At 36.7% G+C, this 17963-nt stretch overlaps 1 protein-coding gene across 5 annotated transcripts in view; it reads right to left on the reverse strand.

Annotated features, from left to right (window-relative positions):
- The window catches only part of foxp1a (forkhead box P1a), a 43786-nt gene that overhangs the window by 20042 nt on the left and 5781 nt on the right, over window positions 1–17963 (reverse strand). For 3 of the 5 annotated variants that reach the window (XM_007256345.4, XM_007256343.4, XM_007256344.4), the window contains exons 2-3: window positions 10412–10572; window positions 5137–5217 (exon numbers count right to left, since the gene is read on the reverse strand). In XM_007256345.4, the coding sequence (XP_007256407.3) occupies window positions 5137–5217; window positions 10412–10558 (228 nt within the window). In that variant the 5' untranslated portion in view covers window positions 10559–10572. Of the gene's footprint in view, window positions 1–4547; window positions 4663–5136; window positions 5218–10411; window positions 10573–17963 lie in introns of those variants that run through there. The other 2 variants (XM_007256346.4, XM_007256347.4) reach the window with 2 other exon arrangements.

Raw genomic sequence — 17963 nt, forward strand, 5'->3', positions numbered from 1 at the left:
GAAAATATTATAGTCACAATAGGTATAACTGGCAAAGTGATTATTTACAGTGTTCCCAAGAATAGTATAATACATTTTTGCAGTATTGTATACATTGTATATTGTATATATTGCAGTATACAAGAACATCATGATAGATCATACAGTATCCACCATCCCAAAAAAACAGCACAGTCATTATGAGCTACTGGCTACCCTCATAATACACAATAATAACATGAGGGTCTCTCATTAATCATGTTTTGTGGAAAGTAAAAGTAAATTAAGCAGAGAGGACAGGGTTTGTGTAATGCACGCACCCATTCTCATTTTTCAGCTTTTTTTAAATCAATTATACAATTATTATTTTATGACTTCAGTTCAATCTTTTTGTTGCCAGCTGCACAATGCTCTGTTATATAGACCAAATAAATATCTGTACAGCTCTTAAAGATTCTGTAACATCTTAGATTCTTCCAGAGGTTTGACTTTGTCTTTGACTCAGCAGAACCAACTTTATAACTTTTCAAAATTTGTTTAGGCTGTGTGGTTTGCAGTTTAAAGATGCTGGGCAGGATGAGCTAGAAGAGGCCCACCGAACAAAAGCAGAAATCTCAACCTCCACCACACACATATTTGGGAAAACAAACACACCAGACAGTTCTGAAAGGGCAGTGCAGAGCCATTTTTCACACAAGCTTTGGATTCATCTATTCAGTCATTTCAGTCAGCAACATTTCACAATTATGCTAAATAATACTTTACATTACTGGGCACATTATTTTCTTATTGTATTTATTTTAATCATTCTGTTATCTTTGTACTTTTTTAAAAACTGCCGTAAAATTGATGTGAATAATGCAAAATACTGAAAAAAGGAGTATAAAGAATTGGAATAGGAATATGTAGAATTGATTTCTTGCAATGTTTTCTTCCTTAAGATTTAAATTTTAAGCACATACTCCACTGAAAAATCTAATAAGGCTAAGCTGTTTCACATTAAAAGTCCTCAGTAAATTCTGTGCTCTGCGTTTTAAAATGAATTAAACGATTCCTCGAGGCACAGAAAATTAATCAATCCATTTTTTTAACCGAGTAACACGAATTACTCGAGTAATCGTTTCACCGCTAACTGAGAGTTTTACAAATGTATTTATTTATCTTTAAATCTTCGCTGTACACAAAAAATGAAAACAGCGTTTTCAAAAATCTTCCACCTGAACAGAATTAAAAAAAAAATGTGGTGCTTGTGTAAACATGCAGCCAAAATGCAAGGAAAAAGCTATGTTTTTAAAAATATTTTGAGGGCCGAGTATCGGTTTAATACAAAGAAATGTGTTGACACTCCAGGATGCAAAACAACACTCTAAAAAAGAACACAGTATACGAGTTCTCAGAGTTTAGGCTTTCAGGGAATAGTTTACGTTCTCAGAGTTTTAACTGTAAACATAAACAAGAACACATAAACAAACAAACATCTCACAAAACCGACGCGCTCCCCAGACCTCCTTTGCGGCTTCAAATTCCCCTGAAATTTTCCGAATCGAGAATAGAAAGAATTTTTTAGAACTAGGCTAACTGATTTCAGACTGTGTGCTCACATGTATAATTTAGAAACACAATCGAGCCAGACAAAGAGAAATGAGTAAAGAAGACGAATGCATTATTCATTTCCACTTTTGCTGACACGGGTTCAAACGCTTGCATTAAAGCAGCTACAAAAAGAAAACAGCAAAACACTAATACCCACAAGAGAGACTGATGTCTCAAGAAATGTGCAGACTTCAAAATGAGTTAGCATGCATCACTTAGCCTCAAGCAATTACTGCTGCTTAAGCCACACCGACACACACACAAACACGTACGCACACAAACACACTCACACAGCTTTTTAAAAATTGTTTACAACAAACAAACAGAATAATTAAAGTCACATTTACGGAGCCGTATAAATAATACATCCACCAGGGTACACAGCAACTGTAAAAACAAAACTGGAGATTGCATTTTAATTAAGGCTCTGCAACACAAACAAACACGGGCTTCCAGTAAAGCCGGCTGTGTTTTGCTTCAAGTAAACACAGCACTGGACCATGTCACTGCTGCTATGAGTGAAATATAACAGCTGACACACACATGCACACGCGCACACACACAGTGTCTAAGTGTGTGGGAGGACATCATCATTTTGATCATTATGGTAGTGATACAGAGTAGGGGTGCAAGATAATATTGATATATCGAAATATCTATCACAATATTCTGCTTTGAAATACTGTACTGATTCTCAAAAAACACATTATTGATTTTTAATACAATGGTTTACATCCAAATATTACCAGATAGACTTTAGTTCATTTAAAATCTAATTTACACTAGCCTAGTGTTTAAATTTTGCTGTTCAGATTGGCTAAACAGTAAACATATCTATCACTCAGATTTTGTGTGATACATGATGGTTTGTCTTTAAACCGTTTTTTCATAGTTTTTTTTTTTCCATCTTGCCTACAGTATCACAATATAATGTCAATACACTGAATCATAAATTCTGCATCATTATATTCCCAGTACACATTTTTTTCTTATGTTTACATAAAGATTGGTGTCAGAAAGTGGTTCATTTTGTGTTGTGTTTAAACCCTGGCCACTAGAGGGCAGTGTTGTACTCTAGGGTAGAGTAGATCCCACTGTTCTGATTAAACAAGTACACTTTTGTTTTAGTCAAACTTTATTAATATAATATAATGATGTTCTATACTATAACTTTTTATACTTAACATGATTGAAACAATTGCAGTACATCAGTATTCCTTCCTGTATCATTTATATATTGATATATTGAATCATAGCCCATGTATTGTGATATGTAACGTGTATTAAAAAGCTTTTGCCAATACACAGCCCTAACTTGTATTATGTTAGTTTTTTTTTTCTAAATCTTGATTTAAACTAATTGCAACATATTACCACATCTTGCTTAACGCATCACAATATACAGCTCTGGAAAAAAAATAAGAGACTATTTAAACATAGAGTTTTTTTTTATTTTACCAAATTGAAATATGGAACATAATATAATATAATATAATAAGAGGAAAATGGATGATCACAAGCCATCAAACTACTTGAATGTTTGCACCAGGAGTGGCATAAAGCTATCCAAAATCAGTGTGCAAGACTGGTGGAGAAGAACAAGCCAAGATGCGTGAAAACCAGGATTTAGCCACTAAATATTGATTTTTAAACTCATTAATTTATTTTTTTTCATTATTTAAGGTCTGAAAGTTCTGCATCTTTTTTTGTTATTTCAGCCATTTCTCATTTTCTGCAAATAAATGCTCTAAAAGACAATTGGAATTTGGGAGAAATGTTGTCCGTAGTTTATAGAATAAAACAACGATGTTCATTTTACTCAAACATATACCTATAAATAGCAAAAATAGAAACTGAATTGGCTCTTAAATTTTTCCAGAGCTGTATATTTAATCATAACCCATTTCATGATGCACATTCTATCGCATCAACAGATTTCTTGCCAAGAGGACACTGTAAAACACTTGAGCAAACCCCTACCAAGAACAAATCTGATACACGTCCTCACACACAAAAAAAAGGTTCTTGGCAGGCATTCAACCCGACCTGAGCAGTACGACAAATTAACGTAAATAATTCTCCTTTTACAGTCTCTGAGAACACTCTGATGAGTGTTGTCTCCATGACGACAGACAAGTCCAAACACCGGTTTTGTTGTTGTTATTGTTCTTGCCAGTGTGTCAGAGAACCAACTCCCCATGAGTGAGCACATGTCAACAAGCGAGCGCTTCTGAAAACACGGCCCATAAATCAACAGGCTTCAACCGTCCAAAAACAAATACAGCCCTTTGTTATTGCCCTCAATACCTTCAACATTTCTGGTTTGGGTTCCCCGCCCAAAGTAAAAATAACATTCTTTCCTTTACTCTGCATCTGAGTAAATATGAAAAGCAGACACAGGAAAAAAAGAAAAAGCAAAGGACAAGTCAACAACTGTAGCTCTTATACACACACACACACAAATGAGTGGATTTCTCTACTGCTAAACGAGAAAACCTTTTAGCATTACGACATGGAATCAAAGATCAGATATCATAGATCCCAAGTCTTTTATTTAGTTCACCACTCCCTCGTGACAGAGGAAAAAAACGAGGAAAAAAAAAATCAATGTTCCCCTGAAGTAGACAACTCAATTACAGTCCGCGATCGTTGATGGCTTTGTAACATAATGCAGTAAGCGCCTGCTCAGCATCCCACTCATTTTCAAGCAGTAAATGAAGTTAGCTCCTGCCCACACTACATAATCTAACACCATAATCTAAACAAGCAACACTCCTTAAGATGCTAGCTATAATATGCATACTTTTAAAACATTTCATTTAGTTCTATATAACAAGATCAATTTAAAGAACCAACATACAACAAAACTGTGCATAATCCACAATTTCACATACACTAACAGCTACACAAACAAGAAGTTGCCAGCACACAATAGAAAAGGAGTCACAGCAGACAACAGTAAGCCTTGCACAAACCTGGTTAATTCCATTGGCATTAGAAGCAGAAAGTCAAGCAGTACCAATGTTGTTTTAGTACTAGTGAGAGCAGTGGCGGCAGTATTCAGCCTGCCTGAATCTCACTGCCCTACCCATCCTGCCCTCCTCCTTACACCAATGACAGGCTGCCAAAAGAGCACAACCTCGAGTAAACTGTCCAGTCACATGCCTCAAACTGTTAGCTCCACCCTACTATTATCATCATCATTATCATCACACTACCTGACCTAATCCATCGACATGCTATGCATTAAGCTTTGAGTCCAATTATTGGCATTCAAAGAATGAAGCAGCTTATAAATTGACTTCATAATAATCAATTAGATCAATTAGGCATGATCCACTTCTCACAATTAACTCACTCAAATGGAGAAATGAATGAACATTACTTCAGTATAAAAAAAAAACTAACTACTCCTCTATGCTATTTATAACCGTGTCCTTCAGAGAAGGTGATTTGCCTGATAGTTGTGTATTGACACAAACATCATCATACTTATCTCTGTTTATGTGTGCGAGTGTGTGTGTGTGTGTCTGTTGTGAGCAGTAAACACTACAGGAGTTCTACCTGTGTTTCTGACTCCTTCTCCACGCTCTTCAGGGACTTCTCCCCACTCTGCTGTTGCTGTTGTTGAGCAACTTGAAGTGCCTGAAGATGCAAAAAAAACAATAACAAAATCCTGATTGGCTCAGGAAGTCTCAGAGGAGCATCCACATTGTTTTTTAGCAGAGCACATGTGAGTGTAATGTTTTCCCATCTGTTACTGCATACAATATTTAAGTCTTCGTTTTCGAGAAGGTCATGGACAAGGGCTAATATTCACTGGAATTAAGAAGAATGGTCCTCTTTTATTTCACTTTAACTTGCTTAAATTAATGTCCAAACGCATTAAAACATTGAGACTAAAATTTCAAAGTTAAAACATTTAATATTTGGTCAGACAAAAATCTTTACAGACTCACAGGGTCTTTAAAAGACTGTGATAAACTCTAAAATGGCTTGCTAACAAACTGATTAGGTATGTAAACCAGCAAGGAAAGGAAATGAGCAAGGAAAGCACTAAAATGTGCAGGGTAGTGTGCTTTTAATATCAGAGTCTAATAAAACACTGAACTAGGCTAAGTTAGTCTGCTAAATGTGCTAAAGCACATGAAGTGACCAAGTGATCAGGCCTCAAGAACACCACAACAGGTCCCACAAATGATCTAAATGGTATGTCGACATAATGTTATAATGATATAACATCAAATTCACATTTTGCCTCAAAAATTATGTTGATTTATACTTTTTTTTTTTAAAGGTTAGGTTGCAAACACCAAAATGACCACTATAGCAGAACCTATTCAACAGGCCTACCCTGTAAACCTACCCTGTATACGAGGCAGGTGTTAGCTTCTTATAATTGCCATTCCACCTTAAATAGTGCAGCGGTACAGGAAGTGTACTAACACTTTGTTAACTCTGTAGCTGCTGCATTATTTAAGATTAGAGCATATTAGAGCATAAAAGTAAAAGGACAGAAAAACTAGTTTTGATTTTCTTAACCACTAAAAAAAAGTAGTATTCACGTTCCCCCCCCACCCCCCCCCCCCAAAAAAAAAACCTCAAGTGAATATAATAGTAAGAATTTATAATATATCTTAATAATCCGAATAACCTCATTATTTATAACATTCAAAAAAATAAAGTCTGCTGTTGTGATTCAGAACAAGCTGTAATGACCATCTATACAACTCTTTGACCGTCTTTTTGAATTAGAAGGACTTGCATGTATTTTTCTCTGACTTTGTGTCTAGCACTGACAGCAAAAAACAAACAGGTGACAGTTTCATCAACCCTTTCTATGTAAAACATCACAAAAGCTAGACAACTGTATATGTTAATATAGATTATTCATTTCATGCTATTAAATATTAGCCAGCAAATGGGGTTCGAAAGCTTCTTAAGCATTAGACTGGGTGAACAAGTTCCATGTTTGGGGTACAGGTTTAGCCATCCAGAAAACTCACAGAACAGTTGCATGCAAATATCATCACATGGTGCTACTTAGACAATCCGATCTGGGCATTATGGTGCATGCCAAGACTTGAGTGAGTGACTCACATAAAAGAAAATTTTAATCACATTGCATGCTCTAAAAAGAGAAAAGTGGAATATAAAAATTAGAGGTGTGCCAAAAAATCGATTCACATAAGAATCTTGATTCTCATTTACTACGATTCAGAATCGATTTAAAATGTCCCAAAATCGATTCTGAGGGGCGGGTTTTAGACTGATTTTGGGCTGGGTATTTTTGTTGGACCTGGCAACCCTGGGGATAGCGCTTGTCCCTTCAAACGGAGATCTTCCAGACACACACAGAGCGTAGGTGTTTGAGAATCACCGGTAAGATGGCAGAACAAGCATTATATTACCTTAGATTAACGTGTAGTTTTAATGTTTTATGGCAGAATGCTTCATAACAAGCATAAAAAAGATCGCTAGTAGTTAGTTTCAGTAACTGTTAGCTAGCTAACTAGCTAACTTTCCAGTTCCACCTTAAATAACGCTACAGGTGGCAGCGGGCTGCAGCATTTAAGGCGGAACGGAAAAATAACAATAAGCTAATCAGAGCTAATTTCAGCTCCTCATCACAGAGGAATTAAGGAATGGACAATATGAATTAATTTCTCCACCTCCTGCCCCCTTTCTGAAGAAATACAACCACCTTAAATTAACTAGTTAATCAGCAGCTGCTCCTGAACTTTAGCGCTCCAGTGCTATCATCACATCAGCCCAGCAGCGTCACCTACACACCACCGCTAGTAGCCTGGTAATAAAGCAGTGTTATTTATTATTTATTTATTGTTCATTAACGTCATTGTGATATCCCAGTGATTCCTCTGTCACTGAGGACCCACATTCCTGCACATTTTATTGTTTTTGTAACACATTACCTGCTTCAGGACCAGTGTATATTTTGGAGGCTTTTTTCAATAAGATTCATAAGCCAGAAGCAGAAATTTTTATAAATCAAATCGTTTTGAATCAAAAATCGATTTTGAATCGAATCGTGGCCCCCAAAATCGGAATCGAATCGAATCGTGAGATAGTAAACGATTCCCACCCCTAATAAAAATAGCTTTTAATAAAAAAATATATATATATATAAAAAAAATAAAGACAAAGTCTAATATTTATTTTTTCCTGTGGACAGTTCTAAGTCACTATATGTCTCATGTCCGAAGACTGTGGAGATTATTAAAAGCAGTAAAGGCAAGCACTACTATAAGACAAGATATTAAACACTTTATTTTAAGATGCACTTTTAACATTTTAACTTTACTTGAAATGAACATTTACTGAGAGCATTCATTGTTTAAAAAGATCCAAACATTATGAGCTTCTTTGATTTTACCAAATTGAAAACCTCTGGAATATAATCAAGAGGAAGATGGATGATCACAAGCCATCAAACCAAGCTGAACTGCTTGATTTTTAGCACCAGGAGTGGCATAAAGTTATCCAAAAGCAGTGTGTAAGATAGGTGGAGGAGAACATGCCAAGATGCATAAAACATTTGAATAAAACCAGGGTTATTCCACCAAATATTGATTTCTGAACTCTTAGAATTTTAGTAATATGAACAAGTTTTCTTTGCATTATTTGAGGTCTGAAAGCTCTGCATTTCTTTTGTTATTTCAGGCATTTCTCATTATCTGCAAATAAATGCTCTAAATGACAATACTTTTATTTGGAATTTGGGAGAAATGTTGTCCGTAGTTTATAGAATAAAAAAACAATGTTCATTTTACTCAAACAAATACCTATAAATAGCAAAATTAGATAAACTGATTCAGAAACTGAAGTGGTCTCTTAATTTTTGTTCCCCCAGAGATGTATAAAGAACTGTAATATTAATTTGATTTGACACTTAGTTGTTGTTGTTGACTACATAAATACTAGGCTACTGTACGTGGAAATAAATTTAATTTACTTTAATGCAAATTAGAAATATTAATGATCCAGACCTTGGCTGGGGGGAAACTGGACCTGGAATTAAAAAAAAAAATCTGCTCTAGAGAATCAAGAAATATTCTTATAAAGCAGGATTATATAGATCTGTACTGGTTGTAGTTTTTGGATAATTGTTGCTTAGTTATCTAACTAATTCCAAATAACTATTTACCTGCCTTGTATGTAAATGTGTAATCTATAAAACAATTATGGTTTTATGATAAAAAAAAAACAAACATTTAAAAGCACAATATAAACTTCCACACTTCCGCACAGTATGAACAGCTCAGTCAGGTTTCCTGCTGAACAGATATGCAGATCAGAATGTATATCACTTTTCATGCTTCCACCACGATATCAGCTTTATTGTCCAATAGAGTGCAGCCCTGCCCAGAACACGCTACAAGATAAGAAGTGCACCATCTCAAAACGTGTGACCGTTTAAGTAATGTAAATATAGATACGGCGTTTGTATTTGTATATATAAATACTCATTCAAAGTGCTGGCCAGCTCACAATCTAGTATCACTCTGCATTGTCAGAAGAAACTGTCTCTCTGGAATGTGTGCGCTTTTGTGGGCTCTCAGCATAAACAGCAGTTGCACAGGTTTACATTTTATTAAAAGGTAGCGCCTAAAGGTATTGGTGGCATGTAAAACATGTAGAGTTGTATTTCTTAAAATACACCAACACCGGCCACATTTTTGTAAACAAAGAACAACTGCTTTCAGACTAACTCTGAGCACTATAGCTCTCCACTTCCCCATAACTGTGGCCCCACAAATTAAACTGCAATAATAACAGGGCTGTGGTCTAAGAACCTCTGGTTCTGTGTTTATCAGTGGAAAAGGGGCTATTTAGTTACAGCAAACAGAAGGTGAAATTATCATACAGTGAAAACCGAACAGAAAGTCACAAACATGGCTGTACCAATGCACTAGCGGATTAAACAGAGCATATTCTATACTACATACTCTCTTGTTTTCCATTGTTAAGCCCCAACAGACATAAAGGAAACAGGAATTCAACGATTGTGGAAACAAAAAGGCCAGCGAAAGAAGCGTCCTCTCTGCTTTGACCCCTCACACCTCCACAGGGTCAAACATCTGGCCCTGCGGAACTCCCCCTTACACAGCATGGCGGAAAGAAAAGAATGGTGGATGGGACATGAAGGGAAATGGAAAGCTTCAATGGGAAAGAGGCAGGAGAAGCAGACAGATCATGTCAAGTGAAACCCAAGGGACACAAAAACGATACTGGATATGGGAGAAAGCTAATAGTGTTTTTCAAAAAGGGAGAGAATGGTGGGGAGGGGGTGCCTTGAAACCCACAGCTGTCTGGCCTGCATTTCAGAGGCCAAGGGTTGACTGTGGTGACATCATTCGTCTGGAAGCTGAGTGTGGGGTACAGAGAACGGGCGACAGTGTTTGGGTGTTCGCAGCAGCAGTGTTTTGCTGTTTAGAAACTGTGCAGACACGAACACAACACTAGCGCCATGTATTTTGGCCGGCATTACGTTTTCGAGATACCGGCCAACTAATAAAGCACAATCAGTACTAAATATGATGGCATAAATTCAGTAATGAGTCATGTTTTGTTCAAAAGATATCTTGCCTAATGCTTGGTTGCTCAATAACACCATTGTGCAATCAGTGTTGGAATGCTGGAAGATTTTCTAAGCAACTGTTTCCTTAAAACATACCCCCTTACTAAATTTCACAAACAGAACTTAGCATCGCCATCAAAAACATCCCAGGAAACATTAACCCAGGCATGGGATTTCATATGAGCAATTTCAGGCATAGAATTCCAATGGCCGAGCACATTAAGAGTCGGATCACATTACCTGTTGGATTTGCTGTAAATTGGGTGAAGATGTTTTTACTGTTGACAGACTTTCACCGGCCACTTGCTGCTGCTCCTCCTCCGAGCTTGGTCGATCCTGGCCAGCTGGGCTGCTATTGGATGCCTGATCAGTTTTGGATTCCTGCATGTCGCCTTAACAACCTGCGGGAAGAGGTACAGTTAGGGAAAACCTGGTCACTTTAAGTGTCTTGAGTATCAGGGCTAGGGGTGGGCGATATGGCCCTAAAATAATATCACGATATTTCATGGTATTATCGCGATAACGATACTCTTGGCGATATGACAAAAAAAATTTAATAAAAATATACTACTGGGAAAAAAAAAAACGATATGATATTGCACATCCCTAACTGAGATATTAAAAAATACAAGAAATTTCACAGATTTGTAGCAGAAGTAATTGATCCAGAATGCCATGATACTAATAACGATGCACTCCAGATATCTTCATATATCCAGGATTAAAGTAAAATAAATGATACTGGACAGATATAATCAGTCTCTAGTAGATATTTAATAGGAAATGAGAACAGTGTGAATTTTTCTTTTGCTTAAAACAGCAAAAAAGTAGTACCATAATGTGATAATTAGGGGTGAGAGGTGTGGCACGATATTTCAGGGTATAATATCGTTCACAATATTCCAAAATTTTGGCGATATTATCGCATATGATACGATATGGCACACCCCTAATCAGGACTATAACCGGATGAGGTCAATCCTTTAGGTAGACTTCAGTATCAGTTCCAGAATTCCCTTACAGTGATGCTGCTTAACGAACACACTACATGCTGCTTTATGAAACTACCTCAGAGGGGGCGTTATTTGACACTAGATGCAACAAACGGTCACCTGCACAAAACAAGTAGAAAAGAAACCTGTTGCATGTTAGTTGTATGTATGTACCATGCATGCAGGCAACAAACACTGAGATCAAAATCACAGTACAAAAAGAACAGAGACTTTTGTTTACAATCACTAAAAAAAAATAAATAGTGGTAGAACACTGTGTTTATGTACATTAAAGGTTATTTTTGAAGGACTTGAAATGTGTGCTTTGCCCTTGAACAGATCATCCTGCCCCGTCCTCCTTAAAAGCAACAAATATCTGTGTGAAACAGCCTGATCTCATCAGCGTGTCTCCAAACAAACTGACATAAAAAAGTGAAAACAGAAAACACTCCCAGGCCTACGCCTAGACCATGCAGGTTAACCAGTCTCCCTGCTCAGTTTCGAGTTCTGCTATTTAAAAGTAAATAAATAAATAAATGAATGAATGAATGAATGAATTGCACATCCCCACCAGTTTTTATTACCATACAACTAACTGAATTTTATCCTTGTTCTCCTTTCTATGCGAAACAGTTGGCAGACAGTAATTGGCTAGCAAGACAACAAAGTTTCATCAATCAAGAGTTAAAAATAAAAGCACAACACCACAAAACAAACATTTTTTTTTCCACAACTACCCCCTCATTTTCCCCCCTGTTCTCAACACTGCTCATTTTCCACCAGTCCTTGCATGGTTAATCACTCTCCCACACAAGGAAGCCAGAGCTGGTATTTTCTAAATAACTGACTGCCACCATGACTACAGTAAACAAAGGAGCCCAAGGTTCGGTGTTTATTAACAAACACATCTTGCTTCTGGAGCAATTTAACATTAACCAGGTGGTACAATCCACATATCTGGCAGGTGCCATAATACACTGGGAGGGCCTTATGTAAACAGCTGGTGGGGGTGGGGAACGATTCAAAAAGCAACACTGCTCGAGTAAACAGTGGAGAAAATCTCTAGACAAACAAGCAGCCCCTCTCCTGACATGAATGTGAACCAGAACAGAGCTCGTGGGATTTGCGGGCTTGTTATTTGGTGCTAACACAACGGTCTTTTTTTTTGCCTGGGAGAGAGAGAACACATTAGCACCAGCAGTGTAATTTCCGACAATTGCAGCAGATGTCCAACAGCATTAACTATTTCACTTATTACAAATTACAAAAACACGAGTTTTAAAACTCGTCCAGAAGAGAGTCGTCACACTGCTCTGCTTCAGATAACAGAGTAGGCTAGCCGCTGAAAACAGACATTCTTCGCTCTGGAAGAAAAAAAAAAAAAGAATAGTTTCACAAAGGAAATATTGTGATGGTGTGAAAAGTACACCAAAAAATAACAGGCCTTTTCACTGATACCAGAAGGTAACTTTTGGTGTCTTTATCTGTCTTCATTAGACTGTTAATGCTCACTTGTCATTCAGTTCTTAAATGCAATACAGTAAAATTTTTAAAGATTTAAAAATCTTTAAATTACACTTTGTGGCTCTAGGGGGAAATAAGGAGCAAAAAAATACCAATTAATGCGTACAGCTGCTTTTGCGAAACCAAAAACTACTAATTTTCAAAATAAGCAGTCTCAATATGTGCTCTCTTAAACATTATACTACGGCATTTGTCTGTACAAAGTTCACAAACATAAATAATAATTTTATGCTACCTTTCTTGTTAGCTTTGTGCTGTTACAAACCTACAGTTCACTACTAGTCATTTGTCCTGGAAAAGCTTATCCATGAACCAGAGCAGTCATCTTGACTTAATTAATATATTATGTTTTTAAAACCCAATGTTCATTTTTGTGCATTAATTGCTGCCATTTGTAAATTGCTAAAATGTAGATAATCAATAGATTAATATACAATAATACAATCCTGAGACTGGCAAGATTTAGGGCCAAAAAGTATGATGGTCAGGCACTGCTTATGCCGGCCTTACACCTCACGTTTTTTTTTTTGCAGACAAATTTCCAAAATCACGAGGGCCTGGCTAGACTAGGTCGTTAAGTGTAAGATGGTTACCATTAAAAGTTTTAGTCAGTTAAAATGCCTTATATGGTTCTTACTTTAATTATAATGACTTCGAAGTGTTTAAATACTGTACATGTTAAAGTTATTTTATTTTGCATTATTTTGTCTTGTTGTGCAGTGTACAATACAAGCAAGTTTAATAAATACACATTTTGCAAGAATTATGTTCTTTATTGCATTAATTCTATCTAAAACAAAATCAAATGTACAGCAGTGAAACTGTGATTCTTTGCTATACAAGGCTTATAGGACGAGTTGAACACAAAATGTATTCTATTAAAAAATATCAAGAACAGCGTGGCAGAAAAAATAAACCAATGATGGGGACAAAAGTTGTGAGTCTCTGATAAATCACAGTATTGATATACACATTATTTGTAATTTAATATGTAATATGTATTGTATTTAAACTCCACCAGATGCATGATGGAAAATAATCTCTTTACAAAATCTTAGCTTGTAAATAAAAAGTCTGTGGCGAGTTTTTAGATGTGAGAGGGTGTCAGACTGCGGTCTGTTAAGTCTTTTCAGAGTCGTGTGGCATATGGACAGCTTTAAAGTGACAGTCCATACATTTCTGGTGAAAATGTGCTATGGAAGTCTCTGGTGAAAACGTGTTATTGCACCACCGTGCTAAAAATTACTTTTTAAACACTTATTGTACATGTATTGTGGTGAATGTATCTGGTGACTTCAGTGAGGATTCTGTTGTGCTCTTATTTAACTCACCAGCTCTATCAGTTCTAAATCTGCATTTCTTTGTTTTAACAATACATAAATGAACAGATACAGACTGAGTTTCCTGGTTTATTTTCTCAGCCAGAAAAAGGCCCAGGACCTTTCAGACACCATGTTTATCTATTTATATTTTATTTTACTTTTTCTTAACTTTGCACTTAAAGATTGGAAACAGAAACAGAAGAAGCTGTACTATATTCAATGTTATTCAATGATAATGTATATTTTATAAACACACTCTCACTCTCCTTTAGAAGGTGTTCTAATGCATTCCCCTCTCTTTGGATTCACTTTGTGTCTGCACTGTGTTGACATACCAAAACTAATCTTTAGAGCAAATAGATATTGCATAACAGCGCTATTGTTCTTAAACATCTGGAGAGGTGTGTGTGAGACTTACGATATGGCCAAAGAATTACTAGGATTTGCATAATGATAAAACTGATGTAGTAAAGAGAGACGTGGCAAACACACCGCTTATCAGCACAGTGTACATTCTTCTGCATGGCCAACATCCTTGACTCTATTGTCACATTTACCTAACAGCAATCTTAAACAAATATATATATGTAAATATATAAACTTTATTGTAGATGTCTCATAGAAACCTCATAACTCTAAAATGGCAACTTTACAACTGGAGGAACTTCTTAAAAGGCATGGTAATTGTAATTTTGCCACTTAAAACTGGGGCATGTGGATTCCACAATGCAGAAAACAACAGCCAGATTAGCAGAAATGAGTTACAAAAACAGATTTTAAATTAAAAGACAGAAATGCGCAACCTTTAAATAAAAATTATTGTGTATAACCAAAACTGAATATTTGTTTGGCACCAGAGCTTACTTACACAAGCTGACAAAACTTCTGACTGCATGTACTTCACTAAATACAGCATGGAAACAATGTTAAATACACTTGCAATATACATATACACCAATATCAATAGGTGTTGGAATCTGCAGGACAATGCAGTGTTAACTGCAAATTTCATAACAAAACATTACTTTAAGGATTTTTATGAATCCCTTTTGTGAGTTAACAGCTAACAGACTCTAGACAAGGTACTTGACACACGAAAATGGCAACGATCACAATAACGTCAAAGCACACCACATGCGTCAGCCTATCCAAAAAAATAATAATAATAACAATTGGACATAAGGTGTAAGTTTGTGGAGTATAGTATTGTTATTTGTGCAGTGAGACATCTGAACAAACGAGGATAAGTTCTTTTATGATGAAATACTGTGAAAATGAGTGTGATCCTCGTCTGACACTTATCCTCTGTGTTTTGAAACACATGGATGCAGTTTTCCATCACTGGATCCATGACTTGTATTTATGAAAGACTAGTTGTTTCTGCTACTGTTGATTGGTTAATATAAATCAATAAATGATTTAATATGAATTTAACAAGTGACATTATTGGTACTTTGTACAGATTTTGTGTGCACTTTATTTTCTGGTGTATTTCACCCATTTTTAAAGGGTGCACCCCAATGCTATAAGTGCAACAATTAAATGACCGATGCACATCTTCTACAAACATAAAAAATAAAGTCTTTAACTGTATTTTAGCAATGAAAACAAATTGACAAACAAATGCATTGTCATTTAGCCATTTTCTACATTTGTGGTTGTCAAGTAAAGCAAACTGCTGGCAGAAAAAATCCTTTAAACGAAAAAAATGGATATGGGATAAAGTAAGACCGATTTCAAAGGGCTCTAAGAAATCTAGACTCATACACACAGATCAAAGCAAATCTTGCTCCCTCCGAGCAGTTCAAAAATTGCGATTAAAGGCCTTGTTTAAGGGCCCAAAGAGCAGCAGCCTTCCGAACCCAGGTATCAAACCCACAACCCTGTCAACAATAGACAGGAACTCTAACTACTGAACCACCACTGCACCTAACAGTTTGGCAAAAGAAATGAATGGATGAATCAACTTTGTATCTCATTATAGGACAAATTTCAGCCGAAACAAGCAAATGTGTCAAGCAACTCCACCCTAATCAGAATCAGAGATCAGATGATCGTGCAAAAAGACAATCTGTGATCAGTATCGTCCCTAAAAACCCTAATGGGTAAACCTCCATGTAGTGGACATTACACCAGTACTAAATGTATACCTTTTAAATCTAGTCTAAAGTCCCAAACTTCTGAATTACTGTAAAATACAGGAACAAATAAGTGCAGAACTAAATGAATGAATGAATGCGCATCACAAACTCCACAAATGCTTAGCACTAATAGTTCAACCTACTTGCTCGTTACAGCAGACTCATAGGCAAGCACTTACATGAGCTGCATCCCGAACTGCACACTTCTTCACCAAACATTACATCAAAACGTAGGAAACGACCATTAAAAAGCAGTCATTATGGTAGTAAGACAAATAAGGACATTAGTTTAGAGACACAGCAGGTGCAGAGTGAGTTTGAAAGAATGCTGGTGAAAAAACAAATGTGTCCCAAGAGGTTCAGACAGAAATGCTAAGGGCTGACCTAAAGTGAAAGAACACAGTGCCCACGGTAATTCCGAGTGTAACGCCCAATCTCAAATCTCCATTCCTTCAACTTCACTCCTCAAGGACCTATTTGCTACTATCAGCTAACAGGCGATTATAATCATTAGAGGTAAAGTTGTCAACCAGCTTAGTCTGGTGAAAACACACAGGTCAGGCACATGCTCAGAGCTTACTAACATTAGACCTTTCTCAAGAATGTGTGTATATAAATGGAAAAAAAACAGACACTTATAAATTAAGCGCTGGTTTATGTGAGGAAGTTTCCTCACTTACCCTGCGTTCACACTGGAACGCGACGAGTCGCTTGTGTCGCCCAGCGTTTGTCGCTTGTGGGCGTGTCAAGCTCAACGCCCGCGTTTATCATGGTCCAGCCTCCGACAAGAAAAAAGGCACAAAAAAGGAATCACTTGGCCACTTTATTCTCCAGCTATAACTCCCAAACTCGCTGGACTCTTGTGCGTTTCTGTGATTTAACTGCGCTGGAAACGCAGCCGTTCCCACAGACTGATGTGGGTCCACCCCGTTCAACAGAAAGAACCGGGAAAGAAACTAGAAATTCAGAGAGCAGGAGCTTGAGGACGTCGAACCGCCTTGTTTGTGATTGGTCCAAAGAAAAGCTAGGAGCCAATCGGGTTAGAATGTCGCTTCACAGCGTCATAACTCATTCGCATAAAGTTGAGAAAAATTCATCTCCGTGTCGCTTGTCGCTCTGTCGCTTTGTCGCTTGTCGCCTCTCGCGTGTCGCGGCGACAAATCGCGCCCTGCCATAGGAAATGAATGGTCGCCTGTCGCTTTGTCGCTTTCCAGTGTGAACGCAGGGTTAAGGACGAGGCAGTATATTTAATAATGTACTTACTTGTTATATTGTTAGCTATTGGATTAAAATGTTCCTTTAATATCAATAATACCCGTGTCTATATCTATATACAGATATTTCCACAGGACATCTGTCATGTGAATGATTGATTTGTACAGGATTAAAGATACAGCAGTCGCACTGACTCCTCAAGGTCACCACATGACCGAATAAAAATTAGATGAAAAAAAAAATATATACTGGTTTACAGTATAATTTCTGGAATTACACTGGGGATCTTTATACAAGATATTTTATAAAAAGATTATTTACCCTGGTAATAATTATACTATTCCACCTATCCCACAGTGCTTTAGGTGGAACTGTTTTGAAGCACTGTAAAAAAAAAAAAAAAAAAAAAATTAGTGGTGTGATAGAAGCCTGCTTAAAAAAAAAAAGTGCAAGCAGGAAAGCCGGTCTGAATCAAAATGTACCAATACTGTAGAAAACAAGTACTACGATTTTGTTTGTCCAGTGTTAGGCTGCCAGAAGTATACTGTTGTTAGATTTAGCGTGGTATGAATATTATTAGTTATCATGCTGTTTACAT

The sequence above is a fragment of the Astyanax mexicanus genome, chromosome 13, assembly GCF_023375975.1.
Source record: "Astyanax mexicanus isolate ESR-SI-001 chromosome 13, AstMex3_surface, whole genome shotgun sequence".
In the NCBI taxonomy this organism is placed as follows: domain Eukaryota; kingdom Metazoa; phylum Chordata; class Actinopteri; order Characiformes; family Acestrorhamphidae; genus Astyanax; species Astyanax mexicanus.